This window comes from Pongo pygmaeus, chromosome 19 (assembly GCF_028885625.2).
Source record: "Pongo pygmaeus isolate AG05252 chromosome 19, NHGRI_mPonPyg2-v2.0_pri, whole genome shotgun sequence".
NCBI classification, from domain to species: Eukaryota; Metazoa; Chordata; class Mammalia; order Primates; family Hominidae; genus Pongo; species Pongo pygmaeus.
The window spans coordinates 14,071,002-14,083,067 of record NC_072392.2 but is presented as its reverse complement, the minus strand read 5'-3'; the positions used below and the strand labels follow the sequence as shown (position 1 = coordinate 14,083,067).

General features: G+C 41.9%; 1 protein-coding gene and 1 long non-coding RNA gene across 3 annotated transcripts in view; one reads left to right on the top strand and one right to left on the bottom strand.

The window, feature by feature from the left end:
• The window catches only part of LOC129016866 (protoheme IX farnesyltransferase, mitochondrial), a 140,311-nt gene extending 138,501 nt beyond the window's left edge, over positions 1 to 1,810 (bottom strand). The window contains exon 1 of the mRNA XM_054456629.2: positions 1,445 to 1,810. Coding sequence (XP_054312604.1) covers positions 1,445 to 1,487 — 43 coding nt within the window. The 5' untranslated portion in view covers positions 1,488 to 1,810. The remainder of the gene's footprint in view (positions 1 to 1,444) is intronic.
• The window catches only part of LOC129016867 (uncharacterized), a 55,429-nt gene continuing 44,963 nt past the window's right edge, over positions 1,601 to 12,066 (top strand). Inside the window, exon 1 of one of the 2 annotated variants that reach the window (XR_008494969.2) lies at positions 1,601 to 1,821. This is a non-coding gene — a long non-coding RNA (uncharacterized LOC129016867). The remainder of the gene's footprint in view (positions 1,822 to 12,066) is intronic. The other variant, XR_010124572.1, reaches the window with a different exon arrangement.

Here is a 12,066-nt window from a genome sequence, read left to right as displayed (position 1 = left end):
ATCACAGGACTTTAAAAAACAACAAACAACAACTTTTCATTATGGAAAATCACAGCCATGTGTAAAAGCAGAAGAGTACCATGAACCCCCATTACTTATCCCCAAGCTTCAACAATTACCAGACCCTAGCCAATCCTGTTTCATCTGTTCTACCTCTCCACTTTACAAACCAAACAGGACCTTTGAGATCACCTACTTCAATTACGTCATTTTATAGATGAGTTAACTCAATTCCAGAAAAGTCAAATGAATTGCCCTGGGATCACACAGACCAGAAGAGAACCATAAAATAACTAGGAAAAAGAACGAAGAATGCAATTTCATGGAGTCACAGTGTCAACATCACCAGATGGTGCAGAGAGCTTGTGTGTGGTAGGTGACAACTGAAAAAACTTTCTGGGATGTGATCAAAAGGCAGTCCCTGGCTTTTCTCTTATCTGGCCTCTAATATGCACCACCGGCATCACATTCCTAACACTACCATTAGTTAATCATCTAAAATACTGGGGGCAAGACAATTCCCAACGTCCCCTTTAATATCTCCATGGGGACAAACTGCATCCATCCACAAATAACTATTGGGAGCAAACAATGTACACTAAGTACTGTTCTGGGCACTGGAAACACAGAGGTAAACCAGAGATGGACACTGTCCCTGCCATCACAAGGTTTATATTCTAGTTGGGAAAAACAAATAATAAACAAGTATATAAATAAACAAGTATAGACTGTGCTAACCATAATGAAAGAAATAAACGGAATGATGTGAAAAGAAAGAGGTAGGGGGCCCTAGTTTATATAGGGTGGTCTCTATAAAAGCCTCTCTGAAAAGGTGACATTTGAGATGAGCCATTACAAAGAGTCAAGGAAGAACATTCCAGCTCCAATATACGTTTGTCACTAGTTCCTTCGAGTGAAAGGATATTAAAGACCACTCTGGCGGTACAAAGAAAAAAAGTCTGATGGGGACTACAGTCCGCTGTCTGCAACTGCCATTATCATCACCGTTGTCATCATGACCCTTTATATTGGAACAAGGCTTCTGAGTGGAAGCAAAGTACTTTCCTTGTCATTGCAAGCCAGTGGCTAGAAGCTGAGGCTCTGATAAGGAGGACTGTGGAACCCCAAGGTTCTACCCTGCTCTGCCCTCCCCTCCAGCTTCCGCCATCTGAAAACCTAAAGAAGCACGAAGACACCGCTCTTCCGCAGAAGTCGGATGGAGGAGGCGGTGTGGACCACCAAAGCCACAGTGCAAGACTGTACCCTAGCTCCGTGGCCTCTTCACTCCAAGCTACTCCAGAGGTCATTTCCCCCTCTGGTTGGCCGGTGGCGGGCTAACCTCGCCAAGGGCTCCCCAAGGTTGCAGCCAGCCGGAACCACGGCCTCGCACGTGGCAATAAGAGAAGAATTTCCCCCAAGGTCGTGCCCAGGGCGGGTACAGTACCTGTCAGGAGGCGTGAGGAGAGAGTGTGCGGAGATGCGGCCATAATTAACGAGTCTGGGGCCGCTCTCCGGGATCCCCGTGTCCTCTCTCCTCACGGGACGCTGGGCGCCGCCATCTTCCTTCCCCGCCCCCCTGTGAGAGTAGTTCCGGGCCGTCACTTCCGGCGGGCGGGCTCCGAAAGGAGAGCGTGGTGGCTGGAGGTGATCGGAATGGACCGGCTGGAGTGTGCCGGGCTGACAGGTCTGAGGCCTGAAGGACTTCCGGGAACCGCAAAGCACGGTGTGCCTCAGTTGTCCTGAAGAAAAAGCCGCGCGCGGACGACTGGCCGGCCCGCCGTTGCAGCTCCCAGAAGTTGACAGGCATCCTGCCGTGACCGGGTGAGGTGGGCAGGGCTGGGCTGCAGAGTCCTCCCGGGCAATTTAAAGTTACAGCGGCCAGGCGCTGTGGCTTACACCTGCAATCCCAGTGTTCAGGGAGACCGAGGCGGGAGGATCGCTTGATCCTGGGAGCTCGAGACCAGCCTGGGCAACAAAGCGAGACCCCGCCTCTACAAAAAATGTAAAATTAGCCAGGTGTGGTGGCACGTGCCTGTGGTCTCAGCTACTCAGGAGGCTGAGGCGGGAGGATAGCTCGAGCCTGGGAGGTCGAGGCTGCAGTGATTGGGCCACTGCACTGCAGCCTGGGCGACACAGTGAGACCCTGTCTCCAAAAAAAAATTTTTTAATAAAAATAAAGTTAAAATTAGGACACTTCCCAGTGACAGGAGCATCATGAGGAAATGGTTCTCGTGGCGATGCTTCCACCTCCACGTCTGATCAATTACACTTTACCATAGTCTCTATCAAATGGGAGCCCAGAGGAACTCCGGGTTACTTGTTTCTGAGCCACACTACAGGAAGAGTCATCCAGATATCTCCAGATTGCATGTAGAGGTTCAGATTTGGTGCTCTGGAGTGAAATCCATATTCTAGTTCTGGCCTTGTGACTTTGAGCAAATTACCTAAGTCCTCTGAACCTCAGTTGTCTAGCAATACAATGAGGTAATAATAGTACATCTTTTATAAGTGGTTGAGAGAATTAGATAACTGTGTGTCATGGGTAGACAGGCACCTACTAGGTACAGGCACTAATTGATTATTACCTGTGTTATCATAAGTGTTGTGATTACCGGGGCAGATCTCAGCATTCTCCAACCCCTAAATCTTCTTTTCAGATTGGGGATCCACAAATAAAAAGTAGATTGAATAAAGGATTCTGCTTTTGAAAAAGAAGACAAAAAATAGGTAATTGGGTTCTAAAAAGGCAATTTCTTTCTGTGTTTTCAATGATGAGAGGATAGCCGTTTTGGTTCACCTCAACTAACATTGCTAGGCACAGGGGACTCTGAAGAGATTAAGACACCCCCCTGGCCCGATTCTGTAGGAGCTTACACTAGACCAATGAGGGGACAAGAGGTTGTCGATTGTCACTGTCAGTGTGATAGGGGTAGTATACAAAGTGCTGCAGAAACCCTGATGAGGTAACATTTCTGTGCAGTTGGTTTAAGGAAGGCTTCAGAGATCTAAACTTAGTGCTCTGGAAGGAACAGTAAGATTTTTACAGCACACACAATGAGAACACTTGGACACAGGAAGGGGAACATCACACACGGGAGCCTGTCGAGGGATGGGGGGAGGGGGGAGGGATAGCATTAGGAGATATACCTAATGTAAATGACGAGTTAATGGGTACAGCACACCAACATGGCACATGTATACATACATAACAAACCTGCACGTTGTGCCCATGTACCCTAGAACTTAAAGTAAAAAAAAAAAAAAAGATTTTTACAGCATAAAAGAAAGGGAAAGGACACTCCATAAAGAGGAAAATAGCATTAAGTACTATGTTAAAAGTTTTTGAACTCTTTATAATTTTCCATGTGCTTTTATAAACACTTGTTGTTTAAACCTGGCGCAAAAGTTATCCTCTCTAAGTCTGGCACATTAAGGCCCAAAGAGTTTTAAGTAATCCACTCAAAGTCACCTAGTTGTTGAGTGCCAGAACCAAGACCTGAGTCCCTGAAACCTGTGAGAGTGTTATTTTCACCATGCCATAAGGCCTTACTCACCTAAGCATCTTGAAGAGTCATAGCTTCTGTGATTTATAAAACTTAGTGTTTTTCACCTTGGCAGCCTATCAGAATCAAATGTAGGACTTTAAAAAATTATAGATGTCTAAGCCACCTCTAGACCTATTGAATCTGAAGAGGTGTATGATAGATGTAGAGAGACCTGTAATTTTCTCTTTAAAGCACCACTGGTGATAATGATACACAGAACTGAGAATACTGGATTCCAGCTTTTACTTCACAACACAACCATGTCTAAAAGGTTGATTAACATGAATGTTATATTTCACTAACTCCCAAGTTCTCTAGGCTTATGATAGGCAAGGGGTTTAATAGACATGCACCTTCTTGACCAACAGATACTTCCTTTGTTTTAAATTTTTTTCCAAAAATGGGCACAAGGTAAGGTCAGGTACACAAATGAATGCGTAGGTTTTTATTTATTTGTAGAAATTAGAGGCCAGGCGTGGTGGCTCATGCCTGTAATCCCAGCACTTTGGGAGGCCAAGATGGGCAGATCACCTGAGATCAGGGGTTCGAGACCATCCTGGCCAACATGGTGAAACCCTGTCTCTACTGAAAATACAAAACTTAGCTGGCCTTGGTGGTGGGCGCCTGTAATCCCAGCTACTTTGGAGGCTGAGGCAGGAGAATTGCTTGAACCCGGGAGGCAGAGGTTGCAGTAAGGTGAGATCACACCCCTGCACTCCAGCCTGGGTGACAAAGCAAGACTCTGTCCCAAAAAAAAAAAAAAAATTAGAGTAAATGTTTTATGGAAGAAATGCCTGAGAGATAACACATTCTGGCTTTACTGGCCAGGAAATGCACTTATCTAGCTACTATTTATAGTAAAGTTAACCTAGGCCATCATACTCTCCAGAAAAGTAATCCTTTGGAGATACTTCTGGAATGAAGAGGGTTCCATGGCCATATACATTGACTTGGCAATGAGTAGCTGCAAGGGAAGCAAGGAAAGCTGAAAACAGGGTTGCAATGATTACGTTATGCCAGTCTCAATTCATCACTGTGGACCTAGCCATATTGCTGCCTCAAATCGAATTAATGTTAAACCAAGGAAGAAGCGGGGAATAGATTTTGGATAAGTAACTGAAAGAGTATCACAACTGTTTGACCCACAGCTTTCCAAACAGTTTGAACACTACCCATTTTATGAAATACCATTAAAACGGGAAATAGGACTTTTAGAGATAGGCCTCAGAAATCCACATAGCTCTCTACCTTTTCATTTCTAGATTTTTAAACCCAGGTCCAGAGAGGTTAAGTGATTTACTCTGTGACAGAACATTGACTCTAGACATCCAAGTCAGCATTTTTTCCATTTCATTATATTGTCTTTTTTTTTGTCCCTCAGTCTACCTGTAGCATCTTCATTAATGAAATAGTGTAGGGCTCCATAATTAGATATAGTATTTATTCGACTTTGAATTTCACATTTCAAGCAAAATGTATTTCAGAAGCTATGTTCAGTATCACTTGTGGAAAGAGATATAAGGAATCAAAAGCATTATTTTTTTAACTAAAATAGTAAATAGACGTAAATAATTGAAAGCATTATTTTTAGCTAAAAGCATTATATATATTATTCCATAATTACAGAAAGTTGAGTTATATCATTCAATTGTGTGTTAATGTGGTCATTACCACTTACGTTTTTTTCTTTTTTGTGTGTATGTGGTTTTTTTTTTTTTTTTTGAGACAGGGTCTCACTCTGTCACCTGTGTGGGAGTGCAGTGGTGTGATCATAGCTCACTGCAGCCTCAACCTCCCAGGCTCAGTTAATCCTCCTGCTTCAGCCTCCTAAGTAACTGGGACTATAAGCACATACCAGCATGCCTGGCTAAGTTTTAAAATTTTTGTAGAGACAGGGGTCTCACTGTGTTGCTGAAGCTGATCTTGAACTCTTGGGCTTAAGCTATCCTTCTGCCTCAGCCTTTCAAAGTGCTGTGATTATAGGCGTGAGCCACTGTGCTCAGCCTACTTATATATTTTTAAATAGTGTTCGTAAAGCTTTGTACCTTGTTTCTTAAAATTAATATTTAGAAAGCTTGAGAACCTAGAAAATGGAAACTAACCTATACTCTAGTTCCATCTTGTCCTGTAGGTTGGCTGCTCCTTTGCTTTCAAATAGGATTTCTTCTCAGAAAGTCACATGTACTGAATAAAATCTGCAATTTATACCATATCACATGACTTGGAAGTAAATGCTAACTTTTTCTAAGCCTTGCTGAATTTCCCACAATAGATAAAGACCCAGCTTTCTCTAGGTGCTAAAAGGAGAAAAAAATCCCAACCTAGTATGCAGGATGTAACCAGTTGACACAGAACTATGTATTTGAAAACAATAGATTTCAAAACCTAAGGATAGGCAAATGATTTGAATAAACTTTCTCCCAAGCAGACTTACAAATGCCAAGAAGCATGGGGGAAAAAAAACCTTAACATCATTAGTCATTAGGGAAATGCAAAGCAAACCTACAATGAGATATCATTTCACATCCACTTCAATGGCTGTAATCAGAGAGTCAAATAATAACAAGTGTTGATGAGGATATGGAGAAACTGGAACCCTCATAGATTGCTGATGGGGATATAAAATGATGTAGTCACTTTAGAAAACAGTTTAGCTGTTCCTTAATAAGTTAAACATGGACCTGTATAATCCAGCGGTTTCTCTCCCAGGAATAGACTCAAGACAAATAAAAGCATACATCCACACAAAAATTTGTATATGAATATTCATAGCAGTATTATTCATAATTGCCAAAAAGTGGCTACAACCCAAGTGTCCATCAACTGATTGATGTATAAATAAAATGTTGTATATCCGTACAGTAGAATATTTGGCCATAAAATGAAAATAAAGTACCAATACATGCCATGATATGTATGAACCACAAAAACATACCAAGTATAAGAAGCCGGTCACCAAAGACCACATATTGGATGGTTTCATTTATATGAAATGTCCAAAGTAGTCAAATCCATAGAGACAGAAAATAGGTTAGTGGTTACCTATGGCTGGGAAAGTGGGTAGAGGTAAAAGAGAAGTGGCTGCTAATGGGTAGAGGGTTTATTTAGGATGGAGGACGATGAAAATGTTCTAAAATTGATTTTAGTGATAGTTGCACAACTCTGAATATGTTAAAAATCATTTAATTGTACACTTTAAATAGGCAAATTGTATAGAATGTGGATTATCTACCAATAAACCTGTTTTTAAATTAGTCAGGAAGAGCTACTCAAGGAGATCAAAGGTCCTTGTGTTGGACAGACTGGTCATCATCTACCAATAGCTCTTCCCTCCTCATGTAGAGTGGAAGATGTAACTGTCCAGAATAAAGGCATTTCCCAGCCTCCCTTGCAGCTGGATGTGACTTTGTAACTGATTCTCAACAGTAGGATGCAAGCGTAGGCAATGTGTTTAAGTTCCAAGAGTCCTTAGTAATGAGATACCAGCCACATGTTGAAGACAGCAGAGCAATAAAATAGGCGGAGCTTGGGTCTCTACTGCTCGTGGAACTGCTGTATCAGTCCTGGACTGGTTTCATGAGAGACAAATAAACTTCTAACTTGTTAACATGGTGTTTGGGTTTTCTGCCCCCTGTGGTACTGCTTAATTCAAACAATATACCATTAATGTGAATATAGATTAATAGTAAAGTTAATGAGCTAATGTGCCTAGCTCATAGTCAGGTCAAAAGCGATAGCTGTTGCTGTTAAATGACTCTCCATATGCTTTAATAAGCAAGCAATGATGAAAAAATGTTAATAGTTTTTTAGATATGTGTTTTCAAAAGGAAAATTTAGGGGTCATAATATTCAAAAATTTATTGTAATAAAGCAATTTGATGAAGTTTATTCATCAAAATGAAGCAATTTGGTGAATCTAGAGAAAGCAAAATTTAAAAGTAAATAAGAATTTTTATGTGCTTCCTATGCTATTTAGGAATGAGGGTACCATGAGCTAGACAATTGGTCCCAATTTGTCAGACACAAGATCTGTGATATGGAAAATGGGAACTTCCTTACTTCATGGAAATATTCCTAAAGACCAACTTACCTTGTTCTTGTTCACCATGCTAGCATCTCAAAATTTGTTCACCAGACTCTACTTAGAGTTCTCTAGGATAAGGGTGCCCCTCATCCCCAGAAAGGAATGGTAATATGGATAGGTTAAGAACAAGGATATTAATGAGCATGCTCCTGAGAGTCAGGCTTTTGGAGAGATGATGAAAAGGGATGAACGTCTGGGTTTTCACTTGACATCCTCTCTTTGGAGTCAGTCTCTTGATTTTCCTGGCCTTTCGGTTTTTCTCTCTCAAAATAAACTCCCGCCCCTACCCATCATCCTTGATAGTTCTTCCCCTGGTCCCATCACATTGGAAAGGTGATGACAAGACGAGTCTGAATATGTCTCTTGCTTGAGATGGGTCTTCTGCTTTGAAAGAGGCCCGGGGAAAAGGAGGGTGCTCAGGCCCCTCCTTGTCAGACCCACCAGATCTAACCCTACTCACCAAAGTTAGGGCTTCCACATAAGCGTATGGGGCCAGAACCTTCATGTGGTAATAAACAATGGCCTCTCTCTGGCCTTGTCTTCCATTGGAGGCTTTGTGAAGGTCCTGCAACTACAGTAAGTAACCCCAGTGTGGGGAAACATAGGGTGTTTTAAGATTTCTTCATTTGACCCTCTCTCTTCATGACATAACACTGCTGAATTAGCTAGGGTCCAGTCAGGAGACAGAAATCACACCAATTACTTGAAAGAATTTAACCTAAAGAGAGGTTAATGTGCTGTAAAGTTGTTAACTAGGTAATCCAAAGGGCAAAAATAAAGTTAGGGTGTTGGTAACTAAGAAGCAGCTACCACCTCTGTGGCTGGGGAAACAAAAAGAAGAAGTTGGAATTATTACAACTTAGAAACTTAGAGGAGTGGAAACTCAGGCTGTTAAGGAGGGGCACTGCACCCCTGGTGCTCTTGTCACTGAGCAGGAGCTGATTGAGCTGGTTCTTGTGTTGGGAAAGCTGCAAATGGGGCTCAGCTGCTGCTGGGAATTCTAGAAGCTTTGGAGTGGTGCTCATAGGAATTGCAGGCGGACAGGAAGCAATAGTAGGAGCAAGTCCTCCTTGGCCCAGTCTTGTAGCATTACTAAGGCCTCATTGGCAGAGATTGTAGTTTGCAGCAATGTGGCTTGCAGTCTGCCAGCTCTCGGCACAATATGGAAGGGTAGCTTTGGAGCCAGGGCAGATAACTGATGGGAGTTATCTGAGTAGATGTTCCACTCTAAGTGTACAGATTACAGTTTACAGTCAGTCACCTCTGAGATTGAGTAACTTAAATCAGTTCCTAAGATCTCTTAATAGTTCCTCTGAAGTGACTGATAACATCAGGCTAGGATGCTAGTCCAAGATCACTTCAATCAGACATTACACCTCAGCTAAAACCTGCCAGCCACCCTTTTCCATCTTTACTCCCCAGGGCTTGATTCCATGCATGAGTTTTGGGATACCAAAACTGAAAAGTGTAGTACTGGACTCAGAAAAAGGAAAAAGCAGGAGGGAAATGCACTATAACAAATTCTATTCACTGCTGTAGTGTTCTCCCTTTTAAATAAACAGACCTTGATTTTGTTAAGGGAAGCAATATGCCAGGAGATGAATCATAATTGCTTTAAGTTTATCAGAGTACTCTCGGTCACATTTCCAGAGCTTCTTACAGCCAGTGATGGCTATGTTTCTCAGTTCTGGCCAAAGAGATATAAGGAGAGACTGGCTGGTAAGGTTTTGGTGGATAATTGGATAATTTTGTTTACCATTGAAAGAACTGGGCATGCAAAGGGAGGTGCTCTTTCTGCCTCTTTTCTTTTCTACTCAGGAGGCAAGACTGTGGATGTAATTGCTGGAACTGAGGCAGCTATCTCGCAATGATGAGGTGACAAGCATGAGGATAAGTAGACATGCCAAGGAAGGAAAAGCAGAAAAAAATAGAGCCCAGCTTCTTGAGGAAATTGTTGAGCCGCTACACCAAGTCAGGAACATCTGTCTGCAGACTGATGGCTACAAGCGTATTATGATGCTTAAGCTACTGTTTAGTTGTCTGTTCATTGCATCCTGGATGATGCATTCAGTGAGTGAGGCAAGGAGTGAGCAACCTGACATCAAAGCTTGCTGAGGACAGGTGACATGGAGAGACAACTAGAATCATGTCAGCTATCCAAAAAGGATATCACATTTAACAAAAAACAGATTTGAATATGGTGGCTGTTTCTAATATGACTTAAATCCACAGTGGTTTAAATAATGCAAAAATAAAAGAAATTTTGTGCAGATTTTGTTTCCTGCCTTGTTTCTTGCCATTTGCTGTGTGTCCAACTCCTCTGATGAGGTCAGAATGATTTCCCACACCAAGGAGAGCATTTCTTGCCTTAATCCCTTCTTGACATCTTAGAGCTTCATGAAGAATATGGTTAAATGTAAGCATAGCAGGAAACTAACCTTATTGGGCACTACTGATTGAGGAAATCATAACCAGTCAGAACATTCTCACAGATACATTTTCTCTTAGCTATGAGGTACTCTTAAAAATGAGTTTTATGTGTTCTAGTAGATGACTTGTCAGTCAATATGACCTGTCAGTCAAATGGCCTGTCAATTTTTATAATCAATATTATAAAAATAGAGAATAACATGGTACAAGCAGAATCGCTAAGGGCATATTAATAAGTAGAATCCCAGGTAAGTTATTATCAGAACAATAATCATTAACAAGCCACTAGGAAGGGAAAGCATGGAGAGCATTCTTTTCTAAAATCAGCCACTGTTTCTAATCTATGATCCTTCTTTCTCCCCGCATTTGTACCTTTTTTTTTTTTCCCGAGACTGAGTCTCGCTCTGTCGCCCAGGCTGGAGTGCGGTGGCTCAATCTCAGCTCACTGCAAGCTCCGCCTCCCGGGTTCACACCATTCTCCTGCCTCAGCCTCCTGAGTAACTGGGACAACAGGCGCCTGCCATCACGCCTGGCTAATTTTTTGTATCTTTAGTAGAGACGGGGTTTCACTATGTTAGCCAGGATGGTCTCGATCTCCTGACCTCGTGATCCGCCCACCTCGGCCTACCAAAGGCATTTGTACTTTTAAGACAATCAATAGCAGATGAAACTGCTGATTTCTTTTTTTGAAATAAATGTCAATGTATGTTGCAAAAATGCACTATTTACTTAGCACTTACTGTGCTAACAATAATACTAATAATGCTTAATCATGACATCTCATTCACTTTTTCACAAGAACCCAGATACATGGTATTCCCATGTTCAGATGAAAAGCTAAGACCTGGGCTGAGCGCGGTGGCTCATGCCTGTAATCAATCCCAGCACTTTGGGAGGCCAAGGTGGGCGGATCACGAGGTCAGGAGATTGAGACCATCCTGGTTAACACGGTGAAACCCCGTCTCTACTAAAAATACAAAAAATTAGCCGGGCGTGGTGGTGGGCGCCTGTAATCCCAGCTACTCGGGAGGCTGAGGCAAGAGAATGGCGTGAACCCAGGAGGCAGAGCTTGCAGCGAGCTGAGATAGCGCCACTGCACTACCAGCCTGGGCGACAAGGCAAGACTCCATCTCAAAAAAAAAAGAAAAAAGAAAAGAAAGGCTAAGATCTTAAAAGGTTAAATAACTTCCCCAAATTCTCATAGCTAGAAAGTAAGTGCTGCAGCTAGAATTTAAACCTTTCTGATTCCAAAACACATGTTCTTAATCCTCCTATTGGACCATCTCCCATATTTTATGTGTTATGGAGGTATTGTTGAGGTATTACAATGCCTCGTTATCTGGAAGTTTAGGGCCTAGACTCATTTCATCAAACTGGTGACGTTATTGAAGTTCACCTTTAAAAAGTTACTCAAGTTTACGTTTTCTGACTTGGTTCAATTTTCTTTTATTTCAGTTTCCATATTTATAGAACAGGAATACTAATGTGAGGTCTACACTTAAATGACATTGCACTTTCAATACTTAATGAGAGTTCATATCTGGATACCTTCAAACAATACCCATTCCACCAAGACCCACTGAATCAAAGATTTTTGGTGGTGGGCCTGAGAATCCACAGTTTTAAAAAAATGACTTTATTGTGTTATAAAAATCACAGAAGCTTTGTATAAAAATTTCAAGAGTATAGAAAAAGTGTTTCCAGGAGAGAGGACTATCCAAGGAAGGGGGTGGTGTGATGGTAGTGGTGGTGTTGAGGATGATGACAACAAACAACCCATTTTATTTATTAGCTAGAATGTGCCAGAATTTATATATCTTGTCTCATTTAATCACATTTAATCTTCTCAACAATCTTATAATCTCACAACCTTAAACACATTATCATCTACGTTTCGTGAAGTCATTGAAGCCCAAAGTGTTTGAGAAATCAGTTGCTTTAGTTTCCTGGGGCTGCTGTAATGTACTGGGTAACTGTAAACAACATATGCCTATTGTCTCACTCTTA